The 23,314-nt window shown below is 42.1% G+C and overlaps 1 protein-coding gene across 1 annotated transcript in view; it reads right to left on the reverse strand.

Annotated features, from left to right (window-relative positions):
- Window positions 1-20,767, reverse strand: part of LOC126464471 (protein phosphatase PTC7 homolog) — a 125,659-nt gene extending 104,892 nt beyond the window's left edge. Inside the window, exon 1 of the mRNA XM_050096237.1 lies at window positions 20,420-20,767. Coding sequence (XP_049952194.1) covers window positions 20,420-20,645 — 226 coding nt within the window. The 5' untranslated portion in view covers window positions 20,646-20,767. The remainder of the gene's footprint in view (window positions 1-20,419) is intronic.
- Between the last annotated feature and the right edge of the window lie 2,547 nt (window positions 20,768-23,314).

Here is a 23,314-nt window from a genome sequence, read left to right on the forward strand (position 1 = left end):
CGATGTACTGTGGAGACCTCACGCCCCACGTGTTGAGCAATTCGGCGGTACGTCCACCCGGCCTCCCGCATGCCCACTATACGCCCTCGCTCAAAGTCCGTCAACTGCACATACGGGTCACGTCCACGCTGTCGCGGCATGCTACCAGTGTTAAAGACTGCGATGGAGCTCCGTATGCCACGGCAAACTGGCTGACACTGACGGCGGCGGTGCACAAATGCTGCGCAGCTAGCGCCATTCGACGGCCAACACCGCGGTTCCTGGTGTGTCCGCTGTGCCGTGCGTGTGATCATTGCTTGTACAGCCCTCTCGCAGTGTCCGGAGCAAGTATGGTGGGTCTGACACACCGGTGTCAATGTGTTTTTTCCATTTCCAGGAGTGTACATGGAAGGTAGCACTCAGAGAAGCGTTGGAAACTGTTCTGTGTTACACATTCGAGGGTGATCCCAAAGTAATGTCCCAATTTTTAAAAAATATAAGGCAACGTTTATTTACAATAAATTGTACATTGTTCTGAAGCTTGAACAATTTTCTATTTTTCCACATAATCGACATTTCGATCGGAGCATTTTTGTGAACGCTGTAGCAGTTTTTGTATGCTCATGTCATACTAGCCCGCCGCCATGCTGTTGGAGAAGCGATGGACCTCATCTTAGACACTAAAGCGCCTTCCAGCCAAGGGTTTTTTTTTTCTCACCTCCATCTCGGGGAACAAGTGCTACTTACTGGGTGCGAAGTCTGGACTATACTGTGGATGTTGCAGAAGAGCCACAGTTTGACGTGCATAGTAAGGGGGGGGGGGGGAAAGAGCATTGTCGTGTGTCGTGGAGAAGGCTTGTGCCCTTGCTCAACATTCCTCTTATTCGGTTCTGAAATGCCCGTCAGAGATTTTTAATTTCTGACAATACTTGTCGGCATTTACTGTTGTCCCAGGAACCATGAAGTCAACCAGCAATATCCCCTTTCGATTCCAAAATACGGTTGCCATGACTTTACAGGGCAGATTGCGTTCTTTTGAATTTTCGCAGCTTCGATGAATCGGAATGCCGCCACTCGCGTGACTGTTGTTTGATCTCAGGTGTGAAGTGAAAGGGCCAGGTTTCATCACCGTGTGTGACTATTGAATCCGAAAGTTATCCTTTTCATCTGCATAGCTTTGAGTTGACAAAGTTTCGACGCGTTACCGTTCGTGGTCTTCTTGCAGCGTTCTTGAGAACCATCTTGCACACACCTTCCGAAATTTCAACACTTCAGTCAAAACCCGGTGAATGGCCTCCGAGAAACCTCAGGAACAACACTGCAGAGCTCACAGAGTGTGGTCCGCCTATCCTGAAGCACGATTTGTTCAACCTTTGAGGGATACGACCTGCAAACTCTTGCGGAAATTTCTGACATCCATTAACGACTCTCCACACGCCTCCATCAACTATCGATGAATGTCGATTGGTTTAACGCCTTTTGCACTCAAAAACCGAATAACTGAATCAACTTCGCACCTGGCGGTAGTGGCTAACGGGAGCTCCATTACAAATGGCTGGCAAGGCAAGACTGAAAGCTCAAGCGGATTTGCGGTGGTTCTGAAGAGATTAGTGGGCACAAGGTGAGGGAAAAAACAGTGTGGCCAACAGCCAAGGAAACAGTTTCCCTGAGTCCCCAGTGGTTTGGAGACAGTAATTTTGGGATTAACCTCTGTGTTCCCCTAATGCCTCGCTTGTCAGAGTAGTACATGAATAATCCGTGAACTACCTGCGCGATCCAGGAGGGCGATCCGGGCCTGTAAGTGTTTCGATGGTTCCTAAACATTTATTCGACTGCTATTCTAACTGTAAAGTGCGAGAACGTCTCTTCAACGACAGCTGTCCTAATTCGTCAATACAGTCAAGCTTTTAGTTCAACCAGGTAAGGACGATACGTTATTGCACAGAATGTAAAGATGGGAGATACAAGCTTGGGGAAAATTAAGAGCCATTAGCAGACGAGGAAAAAAAGTCAAAACAATGACATACGCCTGCCTTATGTTCATCGGGAATCTACAGAACCCATATCACGCAAAAAGACAGAAAAAATTAGTAGTTATTGGGTTTAACGTTCAGTCTTCATCGATATCATTGGATACTGAATATTAAGCTTGAATTCATTTGGTAAGGGATTGACTTTGCTGGCAGACACCTGGATTGAGATACCAACAAAAAACCTAACTCACAATGGTCGGATAAACATTTAAACCTCATTTTTCCGAATACGAGTGCAGTGCCGTCTTGACGACAGCGTCTCCTCTCAACATGGACGTATATGTTCTATGGTATCAGATTTATACATAAGACACTTTCGATTACATTATAAGTCGAATTTTCGAAATACCAAGCGATACCAAGTGCGAGGCACTTAAATCTTCAGAAGTGGAAATAGTTTACCGACGTAAATAAGTTTCGACACTATAGTCCCAAGTAAGAAACAGCGTTAGTGACGGCTGCTAGGGATAGAGCAGTGACGTAGTACGTTCCCGAAGCTCGAAGACTGGCACACTTGACAACTAGAAGTCTTTAAGAGAGAAAGTTCGGTTTATTCCACGAGTTAAACGATGTTGCGTAGGCTGGAATAGCACCTTTTCTGTTCTATTGCGGAGCATTTACGTTCCATTCTGGACCTCAGGAAATTTAAAGCTTTCTGTACTGCAAAGCTCCTGTATACTGAAACTGCTTCGAGACAAATATCGATACTTATGCTACATACGGGAGAGAGAAGTGTTTCTATTTGGTGGCGCGTTGATAGTAACACTTGATAATCCATCTTGTAAATCGGGAATCAGAACAATATGGGTTTGATCAGTTTAAATTTGAAAGGGTACGGGGCTTTCAATGGTCATAAAAAGAAAGGCTTTGTAATAAGCGACAACACGAATCCAACACATCCACCATACTGCTCACATCCGAGGAAGTCAAGCGACAACCGCTTGTATTTGATCTGTTTTTGAAACTTTGTTCAAGATCACTCAGAAACTTTGGAAAGACCTCTCTTGACGAACTCTGCTCAGTAACCTGTCCCTGAAACCGTTGAGTAAACTCTGAAGCTTCTCTCGAGTATAATTGCCCCATTTCAAAAATGTTTCAGTATGGACCGATACCCCATTTCATTCCGAGGTTCTTCTTCTCTGCACATTATCTTCCGTTCGTTCAACAAATTAACGGACATGCACCAAACATTATTAGTGCAAATATACAGGGTGGTCCATAGGAGTGGGACCACCATTCTAAAAAATAAAACATGTGGATGACCAGAAATTTGAAGTCAAGTAATATGAAATGGGAGAGGCTATGTCACCAACATGGTGACCATTTCAGATGATGTCTTGGGCGTAACCCGTAATTTTAAAACAAAGAGTGTCACGTAACGCACCAGATAATTGCGCGGGAAACACAATGATCCGTCATCTGAGTATAGCTTTAGTCATTCTCAAGCTATGGATGATGTTTCTTCCTGACAGGTACTGTTAAAGCTGGTGGCGTCACGTCTAACGCATTGAAATCGTCATGACATTCGGAGAGAGCGAATGCAGGTAATTTGCAGGTAAGTTCAACCAACGCCACTCACACGGACCACTAATCCATTACTCCGCGCAGTAGTGAAACTTCTCGCGATATTCCGCGAAACTGGCTCTGACGAAGGCAAACCGAAAGCCGGACGATCGAAAACGGCTGCGGATGAAGTAACATAAATCGCCGATGCGGTATCGTTCTGCAAGAGAACAGATGCCGTAATCGCCGCATCTCGCAAGAAACAGATCGGCCGTACATCAATAAGGATAATTCTGGTCACACAAGTGTAATCGTTAAAAAATTCAAATGTGTCAACATTTCACAGACGACGATCTAGGTTGTCGGGTTCAGCCTGCGAAAGTTTGACAAGCTGGACGAAAAAAATCGTTTCCACTGTGATGTACTATTTAGGAATGACGCTAATTTACTAGTACGTATGAACGGAGAGGTAAGTAAACAGAAATCACAGATACTGGTGAGATGTCAATCCTTGCTGGGTGGATCCATCGAAGATTGTTGGTTTATCGAAAGTGATTATTTGGTTATAGTTAATAGTCGGGTGATGCTGAGGGAATTAGATTAGGAAATGAGACACTTAAAGTAGTAAAGGAGTTTTGCTATTTGGGGAGCAAAATAATTGATGATGGTCGAAGTAAAGAGGATATAAAATGTAGACTATGTAGACTAGCAATGGCAAGGAAAGCGTTTCTGAAGAAGACAAATTTGTTAACATCGAGTATAGACTTAAGTGTCAGGAAGTCATTTCTGAAAGTATTTGTATGGAGTGTAGCCATGTATGGAAGTGAAACATGGACGATAAATAGTTTGGACAAGAAGAGAACAGAAGGTTTTGAAATGTGGTGATACAGAAGAATGCTGAAGATTAGATGGGTAGATCACATAACTAACGAGGAAGTATTGAATAGGACTGGGGAGAAGTGAAGTTTGTGGCACAACTTGACTAGAAGAAGGGATCGGTTGGTAGGACATGTTCTGAGGCATCAAGGGATCATCAATTTAGTATTGGAGGGCAGCGTGGAGGGTAATAATCGTAAAGGGAGACCAAGAGATGAATACACTAAGCAGATTCAGAAGGATGTAGGTTGCTGTAGGTACTGGGAGATGACGCTTGCACAGGATAGAGTAGCATAGAGAGCTGCATCAAACCAGTCTCAGGACTAAAGACAACAACAACAACAACAACAACAACAACAACAACAACAGTTAATAGCTTCTACAACGAAAATGTAGCGAAATATGGCAAAAAGTACGAACATTCTGGTTATACGTGAAGTACACCAGGATAATTAATACCTTCACTGCGCGACATTAATCATAATATTACCGATGACAGTACCACTACAGTGGAGTTACTAAACAGTTTTTCGAAATTCCTTCATAAAAGTAAATATTCAGAATTCGAATCAAGAAAAGCTACACACATGTGTAACTTATCTGCCTGAAAATCTATTTCGTTAGCTCTGCTCTTTGCTGGCTTCCTTCTTATCCTGTGCATATTATTCCTGTGTCTTTCTAATAACACTTTTTTGCACATTCGCTGAACTATCTTGGACACCGTCTGTCGGTACACCTTTTAGGGTACAATTCAACTGTTCTGTTCGCGTTCTTTCACGAATCTCCACAAAAGTAGCATGTCTAGTTTCTCTTGGTTTGTCTAAGATAATTACGTTTTGAGACTAACCAGCACTCAATGTAATTGAACGAGACAGGCAGAATGAACGTTACATTTCCGCTATGCCCCTCTCATACCGGTATTCCGGTGGCGCAACACTGTTTCCTCCTTATTTGACAAGATAATGAACCTTATTGGGCAATGAAATTGAGAGAACAACCGCATAAGATAGCAGTCAGTTTCATACGTAACACAGATAAAGTCTAAGTTCGAAATATTGTAATTACTCAAACTAATAATCCTATTTTGAATGAGTGTCCTTAAGAATTACCGTAACACCATTTTACAAACATAATCATCAAAATAGGCTATAAATAGTTTAATGGGGACTTCCTCACACTTCATGTTGGTGAAAACAATTACAATGTCTTAAATGCACAAACCTTTCCCCGCCTGTTTGTGACTCCTCCCTGAGCAAACCGTCCGACGTTTGCTTTAAGTACGTTATGCTGTAAGACGCGAGGCCACAGCACGTCGTGCAATACTAGAGTTGTCCCCACAACAGTAAACAGGCTTCATAACATGTAACTTAAACCAGCGTGTCAAGTGACTGAGCATTTTTTTGTTTTGTTTTGTTTTGCTAATGCTCTGCTGGTTTCACCGTCGTATGAATGCCTTCCCTTCCCCTTCGGTGCAGCGCGAGCAACAGACACCAAGAAAAGTAGCCTGCCAAATTTTAATTACGACGGAGAGAAGTGTCAAGTATATTATTACTATCTTCCATCTGCGGCTGCACTTGCGTATAGGTAGTTTTGTTCTGATGAGTGATGGTAAATAAGCTACTGTAACTGCAATAACGTTAGCGGGCCTCTGCGTGCCTGTTAGGATAAGCATAGCTCGTGGCGTGCTCGGGATGTACTGAGCCACAATAACGTTGACTGGTAAGTGCACCGTGTCCAAAGATTTGGAGGTTAGTACGCCCATGCACCATTTGACTCACCTGGACGACCAAATACATCAAGTACCACCATCTTGCTGGCTGCATTAAGCGTTCTCACCTCTTAGCAAACGAGGTTACGTCTAGAATCACTAGTCACACTGAATCTGCCCTCGTCGGAGAACAGCAACATGACACCACTCCTTGATAGTCCAGTCCCTATGCTCCTGGGACCATCGCAACCGGTGCGCCTACGTGCGGGTGTCAATGGAACACAACGTACTGGTCGCCAAGCAAAGAGACCCTCCCCCCCCCCCCCCCTAAAGCAGGTGACGTGCCACGGTGGAGAGAGAGAGAGAGAGAGAGAGAGAGATTGGGTGGATTTTAGTCCTCTTAAATGCAATTGCGATTGCTTTCGCTGTCTGACGTGCGTCCATCTTGCCTGCAGCATAATGTAGCCGTCGTCTGCTGTTGTAGGTGACGACGGTCGAGCAGCATCTCTCTTTCAGGAAGCAGTGCCAGTGGTTCGGAACGCTCCCCATGCGCGTGAAACAAAGCTGTGAGTAATACCGAACTCCTGGCCTACACTCTAACACTTCTTCCAGTGTCTCGATGATTCTTCCCAATGTGGAATCATTCAAATATTGTCTCCGGACCATCTTGCAATGAAGACCACCACCAGAAGACACTGTAACTGCTCACTGATTTTCTCTCTCTCTCTCTCTCTCTCTCTCTCTCTCTCTCTCACACACACACACACACACACACACACACACACACACCCCTTTCTCGTCCCTTCAACTGCCCCATTTGGTGCTACAGTCACGCTGACCTTACGCGGTTTGACGTGGAGCATTCCGTGCACGGCTGGGAGACCTCTGGCAATAACGCTCCCGCACTGTCATTCGTTCCCACCGTGTAGTTAATCTATATGTTACTTTATCTCTCCAGCCTTTAAAGTTTCGCAGAGCAGTGTACTTTTGACTCAATTCAAAAATATCTGTACTACCAGTCTTTGTGAAACACGTCATTTACTCAACAAACGTAAACATGCCGTGGAACATATACACCAGTAAGCTCATATTACACTTCGTCAGGGTAGTGGAAAATTCAGTTATGAAAGATGTCATGGAGGGGGATTTTATAATAAGAATAATGCTGTTGATTTCCAAACTGAAAAACATAAGGAACACATATCTGCAGAAGATATCTTAAATCATGTTCGTTTTGCTAGGTACGAAGTTACTGTTCTCGCCTCTTGTGCCAATAAACAACAATGGTTCAAAAAACTTAACTGGATACATTTTAAATTATAGTAAGACCAATATAACGCATACTACCTGACAAAAGTTGCGAATTCAGAAGACATGATAGGATGTCAATGTACACTGTGATCGAAAGTATCCGGACATCTGGCTGAAAATGACTTACAAGTTTGTGGCGCTCTCCATCGGTAATGCTGGAATTCAATACGGTGTTGGCCTACCCTTAGCCTTGGTGGCAGCTTCCACTCTCGCAGGCATACGTTATATCAGGTGCTGGAAGGTTTCCTGGGGAATGGCAGCCCATTCTTCACGGAGTGCTGCACTGGGGAGAGTTATCTATGTCTGTCGGTGAGGCGTGACGAAGTCGCGTTCCAAAACATCTCAAAGGTGTTCTATAGGAGTCAGGTCAGGATTCTGCGCAGTCCAGCCTATTACAGGGATCTTATTGTCGTGTAACCACTCCGCCACAGGCCGTGCATTATGAAAATGTGCTCGATCGTGTTGAAAGATGCAATCGCCGTCCCCGAATTGCTCTTCAACAATGGGAAGCAAGAAGGTGCTTAAAACATCAATTTAGGTCTGTGCTGTGATAGTGCCGCGGAAAACAACAAGGGGTAAAAAAACCCTTCCATGAAAAACACCACCACACCATAACATCACCGCCTCCGAATTTTACTGTTGGCACTACACACACTGTCAGATGGAGTTCACCGGGCATTCACCATACCCACACCCTGCCATCGGATCGCCAAATGTGTTCCGTGATTCGTCACTCCACACGTTTTTCCACTTTTCAATCGTCCAATGTTTATGCTCCTTACAGCAAGCGAGGCGTCGTTTGGCATTTACCAGTGTGATGTGTGGCTTATGAGCTGCTGCTTGACTATGAAATTCAAGTTTTCTCACCTCCCCCCTAACTGCCATAGTACTTAGTGTGGATCCTGATGCAGTTTGGAATTCCTGTGTGATGGTCTGGATAGATGTAAGCCTATTACACATTACGACCCTCTTCAACTGTCGGCAGTCTGTCAGACGAGGTCGGCCTGAACGCTATTGTGCTGTATGTGTCCCTTCATGTGTCCACTTTACTATCACATTGGGAACAGTGGGCCTAGAGATGTTTAGGAGTGTGGAAATCTCGTGTACAGACCTATGGCACAAGTGACACCCAACCACCTGACCACGTTCGAAGTCCGTGAGTTCCGCGGAGCGCCCCATTCTACTCTCTCACGATGTCTAATGATAACTAAGGTCGCTGAAATGGAGTACATGCCAGTAGGTGGCAGCACAATGCACCTAATATGAAAAACTTGTGTTTTTGGGGATGTCTGGATACTTTTGATCACATAGTGTAGCTTCGTACGCGTGCACATCATCTGACAGCCACCAGAGCTACTTCGTACTGTTACGTTTAGTATTGTTATCAGGCAATATCGAGACTTGCCAGTCATTCAGACGTGATAATTGCCCGAGGTTAGACTGCACCGGACCGCCAGGGTATGCATACTCCTCGACAAGGCTCCGGTCGACCACATCTGACCACCTCACCTCAAGGAAAGATCAGCGTATTGTGCACCGAGAACATCGTGATACACAGTTATGCCTGTCATCCGAGAGAACGTAATGGACTCCCTGCAAAGTGCCCTGAGATCCTGCAGCACTTGCCGGACCAGGGAATTACCATCCCATGCGTAGGTAGCCGTTAACACAGCATAAACGGCTGCATTCGGGCTGCGGCGTAACCAGGAAGCACGGACTGTTGATTAATGGCGCTGCATTGTGTTAAGCGATAATAGCATTTCTACACTACCCCAGAGGGCCATCGTCGGCGAGTATGGCGGCGACCTGGTGTGAGGTCCCATTCTTCCCAATGTTCTGGTAAGGTGCAGCGGTGTTATTCCCGGCGTTACGGCGGGGAGCCGTTGCGTGGGTTAATGTGGCAGTTATTGAGGGAGCTCTGACGGCCCAAACGAATCAGCACACGCATCCAGACCAGAGGGGGTGTAGCATCACACTTACAAGACGGCTCATACTGCCAAGTTATTCGTAAATTTTAGTCGATTTTGTAAGCACCGCAATAACAAACACACTCTGAACCTGTGAAGTTTCGCGTCTCCTTTCTCTTCTGGGTGCTTATTTTCTTTTTCAGGCAATGTATATGCAACACATTCCAAAGGACAAGGTACAAATGACAACATAACGAGTTAATGCGTTTATTGTCCGAAATGTTTACAACAAGTGTAAATTAACAGTTTTTACTTGTGAATATCGACTGTTAATGCACAAGCCTATTCACATCAGGCAAAGCATACACATGTTTTAACTAACTGTATAAAGTTTTTACATTTAATATTTTCACTGAGGCAAAAGGTTTATACTATTTAAGCGGTATCAGCCGAGATTGGCCATTGTCATAACAGCAACAACAACAACAATAATGATAATAATCTACTTTATCAGCTCTATAGCCAAGGGATAGCATAGAAATGAAAATTTTCATATCAACTGAAGCAGCATCAAGGTGGGATCAAAGTAACGTTTGTCAGACTGGATAAGTCGCAAGATGTAGGTGTCATACGGGAGAAAATTACCCCATGTTTTACGCGCAGACGAGAGAAGTCTGGGCACAGAGTTGGAAGAGTCTACAGCCATAGCTTAATTAAAAATTCCATTTTAATTAAAAGATTTCTTTAAAAAGTTTTAAGAACCCATGTCTCTATAAAAGACTTCGAAACAAATGGGATGTGAAGATGAATTACAGTACCAAAACGATACGACGAAATATCAAGGTAGAAGTTTTTGGTGATGTAAACTTCAAGAAATACGAAGGTTATTCAGTAGGCTAATATAAGTAAGTATTTGATGGTGCATGCTGTGACAGCATGAATAAAAACATCAGTTCCATAATAAACATGGAACAGAATGCACCGACATTTGAAAACTGGGTGGTGCTTGTGTTCAAGCCCCACAGCGTGCCAGGTGACAACCACACTCCTTGAGGACGTCGGTGGAAGGACTCCTCGCGGTCAACAGGGTAACAGCGGCTTAATTTTCTCCACTGAGAAACTTACATGTTTCCTCCTTTTCGCTGTATAAAAGTAACGTCTTCTACGATGTCTACTCTGCTTAACTGCATGTAGAATTTGGACATTTTCTTTGATAGGTCCGGTGTTATGTCCCTCCTCTTCAGTGTGTAGACCCCGTTCTCGGCACACGAATGCTTTTTAACAAAACGCATGTTGAATACTCGGCCAGTCTGGAACTGTATTCTGTAGACTCCTGGATTTTTCGTACTTTTACTTGAAAGAGTAGGGCGAATTTTAGATTTCAGGTTACTGTCTGTTTTAAAAGCGACATTAAATTTTTTCCTGCTGAAGATATGAGCCCCCTAATGCGATGTGTTGCCGGTGTATCTGTTTATCCCGTTACAACAAACTTTCTTTCCAGATTTTTTATGTAGTCTCTCGTTTGTGTTTGTAATTGCACCTAGCGTTTTATCTAATTTGAAAAAGCATTACTCTCAGACAATCCTGATGCTGCTTCAATTGGTATGAAAAGTTATTTTTGTTAGCCCAAATGCCTAGACTTGACACACCTCTCTTCTAATTCTGATTATGGTTTACAATATAAAACTTTTGTGTAATTGCGCTAATGAAAATATTCAATGTGCAAAGTAGGCTAGAAATCATGCTCGGAAGGTATTCAAGTAACTTAACACACAGTTCGGCGGTTACATGGGTCCGTAAGTTTATTCTAGGTTCAAAATACAGTAATGTCTGCCCGTAGCACGTCTTTATTCTGGTAGAGGTCACTCAAATTACAATGTCAGTTTCCCTCTATGAAAATATGACATGTGATCGTGTTCTTTTGCTTGTGGTTCTGGCGAATGCTATGGAATATGATCGTGTTCCGTTTGCTACCACGAGGACACCGTCTGTGGTGATACTATTGTATACATTTGTGTTATAATGACGAAGACACGCAGAGTCACAACAGAAGAATGTCTTCTTAGCGCACGGGTGCATGAAAGGAACGAACGGGTGAGGCATACGATGGAAGCAGGGACAATTTTTTTTAATCGCTTCAAGAAAGAATCCCAAGGGAGGCTAGTTTTCAGAAACTGAAAAGAAAAGCCTCGACAAGTGGGTCTGTGACAGATGCACAATGCAGAGGAAGACCCAAGAAATATGACGATACTGAAATCACTGTGTGTTTAAATGAGTCACTGGTTCGTTCCCCAGCAAAATCAACACGGAAGTAGTTGGCGGAGATGCATATTCCCGGAACCCCTATGCGTCGTTGGGTGAAGAAAGGTTACCATTTATTTTGACCTGACAGTATCTATGAATTGAGTGATCATGATACGAATACACGATGTGATTCGTACGAACAGTTACTTGCAGTTTTTCCAACATTAGTGGCTCGCCGCAAGGTTATGATGAGTGATGAATGCGCTGTGTATATCTAGGCGAAAGACAACACTGAGTATGATCACTCGCGAAAATCTGCGCCGGGCAAGCAGACGCATATGGCAGCGAATCCAACTCAGCGCCGAGAACGATGTTCAGCATACAGAGAAAGTTTAAAATATGTATGTAGTGTAAAAGAACATTCGTTTCTGTGTTAGTCTAGTCTTGAATGTATCTTCCTGTCAAATACAATATCTTCCAGAGCTAGAGAGTCGTTTGATGTTCCTGTTTGCCTTTCATGTTGCTATTGTTTCAACACAATAACATTAAACATTTCCTATCGTGACTTCTAGCCCACCCTGTACAAACAAAAAGTCAATCACTGTCTCCCAAAAAGATGTGATTCTGATATACGTAGGGGGCTGTAGTATACTTCTAAGAGTTCTTGAAACATAGTAGACTTTCTCAGGATAGTTTTCGTCAATCTTCAAGAGGCTGCCTGTTCTTTCTTCAGCATCTCTGGGACACTCTCCCACAGGTCAAACAAACCTGTGACCATTCGTGCTGCCCTTCTCTATATACGTTTAATATCCCCTGTTTGTCCCATCTGGTATGTGTCCCATACATTCGAGCAATATCCTAGAATGTGTTGCACAAGTGATTTGTAAGCAGTCTCCTTCCGTAGACTGTCTGCATTTCCCTAGTATTCTACCAATAAACCGAAGTCTACCACCTGCTTTAGCCACCACTGAGTGTATATAGCAATTCTATTTAATATCTCTACAATGTGTCATACCCACGTACTTTTATGAGTTGGCCGAGTATGTTTTTTTCATTTTGTGAAGCGCACAATTTTACATTTCCGAAAAGTTGCCAATCTTTGTACCACTTTGAAATTTTATAAAGATATGACAATATTCATTCCGCTTCTTTCAGACTGTACTTCGTTATAGATAACTGCATCATCTGTAAAATCTCTGAGGTTACTATTAATGTTGTCTGAAATGTCATTAATAGAGAACACGAACAGCAAGTGTCCCAACACACTTCCCTGGGGCACACCATAATATAAAGTTTAATTAATTATATGAAGTTTTAAGATGTAACATCAATATTTGTTTTGGTTACTAATTCTTAACATGTCACTGTCTATTTCTTGCTTCTTATCACAATGCCATGCATTAAACTCCTAACTAACTTTGACAGTCTTCACTGTGCAGCAACAGTTCCACCTGCCTATCTTATCTGAGGCTCCACGTGATTTCAGGAGAAGGCTGGGCGCACTCTTACGAAAAACTTCGCGGCCGCCGATTGCTTCCGCTTCCCCATCTGAGATAGTGTTTCTCTCTAACTTAGCTACGGTGGGTAGAAAAATGTTTTGCATACTGTGGTTGATGAATAGTGCCAAATACTGTAAAAATATTATCGGCCTGAAAACAGAGATTCCAAACAAAAGCATTCAGATGTAAGCACGAAACGCCATTAACCGTCTAATCAACAGAGAGAAAACCATAAGACGGTGCTGTTCACTTGCCATTAAGGACACAAGCCGAATCTGCCGCAGTTTTGTTGTTCGTGAGCAAGGGGGCGCAAATCTCTCTTGCAAGATGCGCATGCCAAACTTTTCTTAAGGTGTTTCACCAGTGCTAAGGGACACCAAGACGCTTCATGACATTAGCTAAGCAGCGGTAAAGTGGCAATATCTCGGATAGTGAGCTATGTCGTAAAGGGAGCTATTTGCGGAGCGCAAGTTCTTAGCCAAGAGCTATGTCAACGAACCATGCGGATTAACTGTCTTAGACTATGCTGTTACTAGCCCGTCTTGAAATGGATGAATATTTAACTTTCACAGATGAAAATACGGTTGGCATTAACTTTCTCCATCTCTTATTGGCAGACATGAGAACTACACATGTCGCCCCGAAAGTTCTTCGTCAGTAAGAGTAACAATTACTGTTACCAGTGATACATATGAGACAGGCACAAATGCCTTGGCCTATCATTTTTTATGTTTCTTTTAAATCAAAATACGACTTACACAGTCTCCTTGGTATTACGGAATTGAGAAACCAGTTTAAGTGAGAGTTAACAAGTAAATGATGCGCGCTGCTCTTTATCGAAGGTGCTGCTAAAGTGAAAAACTGTTTTTCTTTCCCTTACGACTAAATTTGGTTGAACTATTTGTACAAAATGTACCTGGGCGAGGAGATTACGATGTACCAAACATTTTAAACACTTCTGTTACCACACGAGATAAATATAGGACGGAGACCTAAACAAGAAACAGCTCAAAAAACAGAGCGGCAAGAAGAGAGATCTGCGAGAACAAGACTAGTAGATGATAGAAGGCAAAGGTCCCGAGTTCGAGTCTCAGTCCGGCACACAGTTTTAATCTGCTATGAAGTTTCTTATCAGCGCACACTCCGCTGCAGAGTGAAAATATCATTCTAGTAGATTATAGGTTTGACGTCGATCTGATGAACGGTTGCGAAGCCTTTTCATGGACGATGAAGTGGGATGGCGCTAAAGACACCAGAAGGAAGAAAAATATGAGCGAATACGCTCTGCCAATCACGTGTCTCACTTAGCGAAGGATTCACAAAAACGAGAGATTCACACACCATTTTACAACAGCTCAGTACTTCGTCGAGGTGAATATCAGCAGTTGGATGGAGCTGATACAGTAAAGGTACACGCGAACGGTCAGAAAAATATATAAACACTCGTTTCTTATAACGATGTCGGGCCTTCCTTGCCATTCAAAGCAGCCCGAATCATCCTGGGGATGTATACTAAATAGTAATCAATGCCATTTCATACCACTTTCACAGTTAAATGTTTCCAATTCCTAGGAGAATCCTGAAGGGGGTAAAGAGTGCTCCGCTATCTCCTCCCCCTTCAACATGAATCACAGTGGTTCGACAATATTTAAATCCATTGCTCGTGGAGGCTAGGAAAGGCGAGCTATTTCAGCCTCATGCTCATCAAGCCAATCTTTGACATCTCCTAGGCATGTGAGGAGGGGGTTATCTTGGAAAACGCACACTTCTTGTTGGAAATAATACTGAACGCAAGTATTAATATTACTTTTCCATTCTGACTGGCCACACCCATTAGAAGCTCCAAACTCTCCCCCTGCTTGCACCAACCATTACAGATCATCTACCTCGCCTCAGTTTTAAGACTATAGCTTGGATCGCTCGCTTCTTCAATGGAAACAGTAAAATGAGTGTTGTACGAACAACTGAACGATAGTTAAGTGTATGTGACGAGCAAATTTGTCAGCAGGCGTGTAGCCAGTTCTAAAGGCTCGCCCTCGTATGAGGACCGGTTTGACGAACTGGCTGGCTCAAGCGACTCCAAGACGATTCTGCTTTTGTGTGGGGGTTAGTAAGCGGCCGAGTAAGCTGTCCCAGGTCCGTTCTTCTTACCAGCAGACACATACATTTAGCGCAGGATCGAATGTAAACAAACAGCTAGGGGCTGCGGCCAAAAAATTTAAATTCTACATCTTAATTACACACAAAATATCAGCAATTATGATTTACCACAACAGAATAAATTCAACAAGAGAAATAAGTAATATAGAGTAATACACATGTTCTGCCGTTTACGTCTTCATACTAGAATTAATTTAATTTAGGAGAACTACTCCGCAACAGTTGACGAGGTCAACTATGTAAAAAAAAGCAGCAACTGGAAATCAAGGTTGGAGAGATTGTGTTTCATAGAAGAACAAACCTCCGTAACTGCAGTGCAGTAAAGGGTGTACCGACTTCCATAAATCCTAAAATGGTGTGTGTGTGTGTATGTGGGGAAGGGGGGGGGGAGGGGGAGGAGGAGAGATCTTTGATTATCGCAGGACGGATATAATAACCAAAAGGGAGACTTAATCGTTCGCCGTACGTCCCACATGTAGTTCTGCTGTTATTTCACGCAACGTTGCTCGTGTGTCAGCACACCGCTGCTCTCGGTCGTTAAGTGAGGGCCGTCGACCACTGCGTTGTCCATGGTGAGAGTAATGCCTGCCATGTATTCTCGCCCAGCTCATGACACTGGATCTCGGAATATTGGATTCCTTAACGAGTCCCGGTATAGAGTTTTCCATGTGTCTAGCTCCAACCAACATTCCGCGTTCAAAATCCGTTAATTCCGGTGAGAAAACTTTTCACACGAGTCATTCGAGTGCAAATGACAGCTCTGCCTGTGCACTGCCCTTTTATACCTTGTGTATGCGATACTACCGCCTGTTCGTGTGCATATCGCTATCACATGACTTTAGTCACCTCAGTGTGTTATCCTGATGCCCCTCCACAACTACACTAAACCAGTGTATGACGAAACCCTTTAGTTCCCTACAATTCATAGTGTTTAATACAATAACTTCTAAGCTATGAAAAACTATCTAGGAAGAAACTAAAGGGAAGCCAATTCCAAAACGCAAGATGTAGTTGTGCTGTCGTAGAATTTTTACGTCGCAAGGGCAAGTCATTGCCTTCCTTCAATTTGATAAAAGTGCCAATCAAGCAAATTTGCAACAAAGACACATTCTTAAAGCGAGAAAGGAGAGCTCCAAATACAGTGTCTTGCAGTCAAAGATAAGGCGTTGCCTTGCTGTGATATTCCGAAGGGAACAAGACTACTTTTTCTGCTCGTCTTGTACCATTCTCTACAGGATCGACACAGTTATACGTGTACTGGCAATGCTGATGACAGATGGTAATCGGATGCTCCTCCTGACACCACCCTTTTCCACCAGGGACAGGAGCACTGTAACACATTGTTTCTCGATAGATCTCATATGCAAGCGTGAGAATGTTTTCTAAATGTTTTCGAATCGTGTATTTGAGGAGGGACATGGGTACCAGGCCGCGATTCACCTAGTTGGATGTGTGCCTAAAAGCCACAGATACAGACCGGCCGGCTAAATAGCCATAGTCGTTAATCCTCGAGACTGATTCGATCCGGGGCAGGCTCGTCTCCCTATCGGGTCATGAAACGGACTATTAGAAACTTAACAAGCGCGCCTAATTATCGGACCTTTCGGGTTTTCTGCTGATATCTAATACTAAAGTCAAGGTTTCCTCACTTGGAACACATTGATATCAAACTTCGAAACAGTGAAAACTTCAATATGTATTCATCCTCCAAGCAAAGAATGCCCGTGTCAAGGCCTTTCTGAAATGCCAGCGTGTGCCAGCAACTACTACAGAACACCATTTTCAAAATTTGATTTAGTTTAATGATCGATTCAACAAATCCATTAAATAGATTTTCACAATTTCATGTCGTGTGTTATGCGTTAAATAAGACAGATGCAACAAATGCTGCCTCACTGATAAAGACAAACGAGACAGTCACTATAATTAAAAATGCAGGAAGAAACATGTCCAAATTAAGCAAACTTTGTATCATTTAAGGAGCTGAAAGCTTCGAGACTTTGGAAATTGAGTATTTTCATCACCACTTACTAATAAGAAACAAAACTGAAATCATCATTAGTTTTTATATAAAATCCTTAGCAGCTTGCAAAGAAAAATACTTGCACTGTAAATACACCAATCTTTTAAAAAAGTTATTGTTTTGGTGGTCTTCAGTCCACAGAGTGGTTCTGTTTCACTCTCCACTCTGGCCTATTCTGTACATTCCTCTTCATCTCTGTAACAACTGCAACCTTTATCCATTTGAACCTGCTTACCGTAGTAAAAGCCTACATTCCCTCTTTAATTTTTACTAAACTTCCCTCATTTACCAAAACTGACAATTCCTTGATATCTCAGGATACTTCCTGTCAATCAATTCCTTCATATGGTCAAGTTGTGCCATTAATTTCTCTTCTCTCCAATTCAGTTCAGTTCCTCTCCATTCATTATCTCATCTAAGCATCTTCAGTATCCTCATGTGGCACCACATTTCAAATGCTTCTAGTCTCTTCTTGTTTAACTGTTTATCATCCAGTATAAACAAAATTATCAATTATAATTAGAGCTATGTTGCAGCTCCCTAAAATAGTTGCACATCTGGAATGACAGAAGGGAAAGTGACATAAGCTGGTGATACAATGAGCTGAGCCACATCAAATCAAATCTGCATGCTACATTGACTTTAATACACCTGGGGTGAAAGACAAACATACTGTTTTACACGTTATGGAAACAGAATGGGCTTGAAGCTTTGGTCCTCGATGACTGCCAGAAATATTGCAGAAACGTCAAGACAAGATCACTATGTGAAGGCAGCACTTTCAGAGTGCAGTCCCAGGAAATTAATGGCAGATTAAAACTGTGTGCCAGACTGGGACTCAAACCTGGGACCTTTGCCTTTTGCAAGCAATGCTCTAGTGACTGAGCTACCCAAGCACAACTAACGACCCATCCTCATAGCTTTACTTTTGCCAGTACCCCACTATCCTACCTTCCATACTTCACAGTTCTCCCACTGAATTTACAGGACTAGCATACCTTTCTTCCTGGAATGCTAGTGTTGCAATTTTCGCAGGAGATCTTAGTGTGAAATGTGGAAAGTAGGAGATAAAGTACTGGTGGGTCATGATTTGAGCTTGAGTAGATCTGTCACTAGAGCGCTTACTTACAAAAGACAAAGTTAGCGGGTTCAAGTCCAACTCCGAAGCACAGCTTTAATCTGCCAGGAAATATACTACCAGCACACAAACTGCTGCAGTGTGAAAAGTTCATTCTTGTAGCTATCATATAATAAACAGATGATTGGGAAAACTGTTGCTATCATATAATCAACGGATGATTGGTAAAACTGTTGCACAATTTAAGTTTACTTAGAGAAAACGAATACAGCATAAGCAGTATAGTAATTTTCCTCCTCAAGCTAATCACTAGCTCAAAGCATGACCATAAACAATTCTCACTGTAGCATAAAATTTTCCAAAGTATATAAACTGAGCTGATTGAGAATACAACTCACAAGCCGAGGTACAAAGAGAAAGTGATTTAGCAGAAACACTACAAGACAAGCTATTAATTACAAAGAAAATAAAATTTTGGCTTCATCTGCAAACCCTTGTAACAGGCTGCCTGTTCAGAATAGAGCAGATACACACTAAAAAAGATATGACTTCTTTTAAGAATTACAATCCACAAATGATATTTAATATCTCATCAACAGCCATTAACTTGTGGATCATGAAATGTAGTGAATCCCAAATTGCAGAGTTGTCAAAGGAAAATACAATGATTTCATGTGTACAAAAGTGCAGCACTTTTCACTCCACTGCTCTTAATGTACAGTTTAATCTTGTCAACAGCATTTGAGAAGTTTATCTATCTACATCTTAAGAACTATTTATGGTACACATGTCGCCATGCAAAGTCACAAAGCAAACAATATGTAAGCTTAACCCCCCCCCCCCAACACACACACACACACACACACACACACACACACACACACACACACACACACACAGAGAGAGAGAGAGAGAGAGAGAGAGAGAGAGAGAGAGAGAGAGAGAGAGAACTGTATTAACTGGCACCTGACTGTTTGTAAACACAATGGTTTTCTTTTTAACATCAGAATGTTTGTCGTAGACACTTTTGTTAGGAGTATTACCTTATAGTAAGAAAAATTTCCCATATATATGCATCATTTCTTATGTTAGATGTAGCATGGGTGGTTCTGCAGATACCTACATATACTACAGAGAACGCAATTCATTCTTCTTTCGCGTTTATCAGTACTATTTCAAATTCTGCTCTATAGTGAACACTATGCGTTACAGAGTGAAAATAATCTGCTCTCAGACCAAATGAATGGGCAACTCAATAAACGGTTCGGTCCGTTAAATACAGATTTATAGAAAAGAACCAATTACTCAATATAACTAACTGCGCTTGTTGAATAGCGCAAGAGACGGAATGCCATTGAGGTAACCCACTGTTTTGAAACGAAGCTAATGAACAAATATTGTTGGGAAGGGGTGAGGGGTGCTTAATGGCGGTATACAATCTAACTAACAATACAAACAGTAAACTGTCACTTAACGCATAAACTACGATTTTAACCACGTTAGCACGTTAGATTACGGGAATAATTGTGTTAGTGGACACGCAGTGAACCTACGCCCATGACCTGTGAGTAGTTTAAACCCATACTATCGGTACCCCAGAAGTACAAGGCGTGTGATTCGTCCAGGGTAAGGCTACAGAGATCAGTGAATGTCTTTCATGAACCACACCGTATGGGATGTAAACTGATGTAAGACTATTGCCTCAAACGCACCGATAAAGTCTATGTTTACGTTGAGTTCTAGCACGATGATTGACGTAACCTTTTATTCACTGTACTAGTTTAACCAACAGCAAACGTTACTGCTACAACGAGGGCGTGATTAGTTTTAACCTGAATCTAAATTTTAAGCTGAGGATAAATCATTTTGTTACTTTTCATTCAGTGCTGAAATATACTACCTTCAGTAATCAGTAAACAAGACAAGTATTTAGTCCGCTGATTACAGAAGCCAAACATTTCTTCAAGATAACAATCTTTAGAGATCAGCATAAGTCGGCAGACCTTACACAAAACTCAATCACGGTCTATATCGATCACCGACACCCTCGGCGTTAAAGGTCCTCGATAACGCAACACGTTATGTAGTGCATACTCACCAATAACCTCCGCGGACTTGTACTTTGCAGTAAAGTACGCATCATCACCAAATTGTCCTTTCCTAAACTTGGCGTGAGAAAGTTCTTTTGGAAAACCACACACCGCAGACACTATTCGGGATTCACGTTTTCTGCTGAGATTCTGTTCACCGCAGTTCGTATAATTCGACAAGCCATTCCACAACGCTCGAGACAAAAGTCTCCCAGTCCAGACAATGGACTGCATTATCTAGGAGCCGAAGTCTTACTACAAACACTGCATTTTCACCTAACCTCATGCACTCTCACAAACACGCACGACACAAACCACTACTTGACCTCAACAGCCATCAATTCGTGATCGGAACTTTACATTCGCAGACATAACACACTCTTTGGTATAGCAAAGATAATATTAGTTGAGTTTCGGAAGACATGCAACACCTTTATATTAAGCCTATTATCAATTGTTTGCGTCTATTCCCTGCCTTCCATATAATGCTCCGTCATCTGAATTCTTATGAATATCGCACGGCTACCATTCCATGGTTAAAATCTCAAACGAACATCGGCGGGCCGAAGAACAGTGATATGACGCGGCTAGTAACATATGCCAACCTGATAATTATTAATCCGGGTTCACACAAGCAACAAAAGTGTCGTCACAGCTAGTCACATACTGCAGTTGCATGTGTCAACTCCCAGTTTTTAGTGGTGAAACTTAAGAGACGACACTTTTGTCACGCCACATGAAGTTTAGCTTGGTTGTATTTCGTTGCGCCAGTTTCCCACCACTACTGCTTCCTGGTGACAGTATTTAGAAACACGAGCATTCTGTCGCTGTTATCGTGGAGTAGTTGCTGCTGTACTCCATTCGAATTCAGTGTGTTTCTATTTTATTGGTGAAAACGATGATCAGCAGGTATAATTTCGCATGTTCTATAAATATAAGAACAGCAATGTATATTTCATTTTCTGCGTATGTATGTGGGGCAGGTAATATGTGCAAACCAATGATGTGTCTCACAGTCTTGCAAGATTTTCGAATGAATGAATTTAATGTATGTAACCAAAAAGGGCAAGTCGTATAAACAACGTAATTTGTGAGACCAAGCAGTGTACACATTGGGGATTATATGCAAGACATAGCTCCAGACTGTGATGTGGCAGATGTTAAACTAAAAATTAGTTATTCAGTATGCCTATATCAACGAATTCAATAAGATTCTAAAATCTTGGAAGATTGCCGTGTCTGCAGATGATACTTACATGCTAGCTGTTCTTTGGTTTGCCATTGCAAACAGCATTTTCGTCTATGAGTACTATTTCATCTCTAAATGTGCTTGTTTCCCCTGATTCATCCCTGTGCTAAATTTATTTTCGAATCCAACATTTGGATTTCGTCTTCCTTTTGTTTAACTCTTCTCACAATTCTAAGTCTATAATCTGCACTACAACTTTCATACTCGTCCATTCGATTTCAGTTGGCTCCATATTGAAAGCTGTGAAACTACGTAGAATTTTCTATATTTTTCTTGATGTACACTATGGTTTGGAATATATGTTCACAAGGAACAGTTAGAATTTCTAACATTTTGAAAAGTTCTCTGCAGTGGGCCCTCTTATTGCTTTTCGTTATAATTCTTACTGCTCTCTTTGCATTTTAAATACTGTTTGTCAATTCTGAGCACTGTGTCATCAGAAAATAATACCATATCTGATCACTGAATGAACATAACTAAAGTATACAGTTCTCAAACATTCATTACTGCATGCGGATACAAGGATTCTAAGTGTATAACACGTTGTGGATACCTTTTTCGAGAGTTTCATAGCATGTTCATTCCACTTCATTTGGCTGTCAATGTGCAACCCTAAGAATTTTGTTGTAGGTACATCATCTATGGAGATGTTATCTAGTTTTAAATTTAAGGGACTATGTTTTCTGTTCATTCTAAAGCATATTGTATTTGTTTTCTTTATGTTGAGAGTTACTTTGTTTTCCTGAGATCATTTGTGAACGTCCCTCAGCACTTCAGTAGAATTTTCCAGTATTTGTGCTACTGTCGTACTGGTGATTGCTGTGTTGCTGCCATCAGCAAACAATATCTTCTCTCCATGGCCGATAATGTGTGGGAAATCATTTATGTACATCAGAAACAATACTGGGTCTAGTACACTTCCTTGATGGTCCCCAGTATTGATATATTGTGGATCAGATATATGTTTCTCAATGTACTTTGAGCCACTGGATACATATTTGATTACTGCTGACTGTACTCTGTTTTCTGGATATGAACGAAACCATTTGAGAACCACTCCCCTTACTCCTAGTGCCTCTAACTTATGCAACAACTTCTGGTGGTCAACTGTATCAAATGCCTTAGACAGGTCTAGGAAAAGGCCGGATAACATTGCGGTTCTCATCTAGTGCTTCTAAAACTGTTTTTGTAAATTGTGCTATTGCAGATTATGTTCCTCTACCAGGCCTCAAACGATGCTGGTCATTGCAAGGGAGGTTGAATTTACTAGCTCATAAGCCTGTTTTACATTATTGTTTCTAACACTTTCGAAAAGCATGACAATGGGGCTATTGGTCTGTAGTTCTCAACGTTTTCTATGTCACCTTTCTTGTGCAATGGTCAAATTGTGGCGTGCTTCAGGTAGTCAGCTAAGCAACCAGTTTTGAAACATTCATTTATGATTTCTGTTAGTGGAGCTTTGATACCACTTATGCATTTTTTCAGCACACACGTTGGGATTTCATCTAAACCTGCCGAGTTTTTTTTTTTCTTTAATTGCCTGACAATATTGCATGCATCCTCATCAGTAGTTGGATGCAATACCACTGAGTGTTCTATATGCTTCTGTATTGGTTGATTAGCACTTCTTGGAAAATTATTCTGTAACGTCGTT

This window comes from Schistocerca serialis, chromosome 1, assembly GCF_023864345.2.
Source record: "Schistocerca serialis cubense isolate TAMUIC-IGC-003099 chromosome 1, iqSchSeri2.2, whole genome shotgun sequence".
Lineage (NCBI taxonomy): Eukaryota > Metazoa > Arthropoda > Insecta > Orthoptera > Acrididae > Schistocerca > Schistocerca serialis.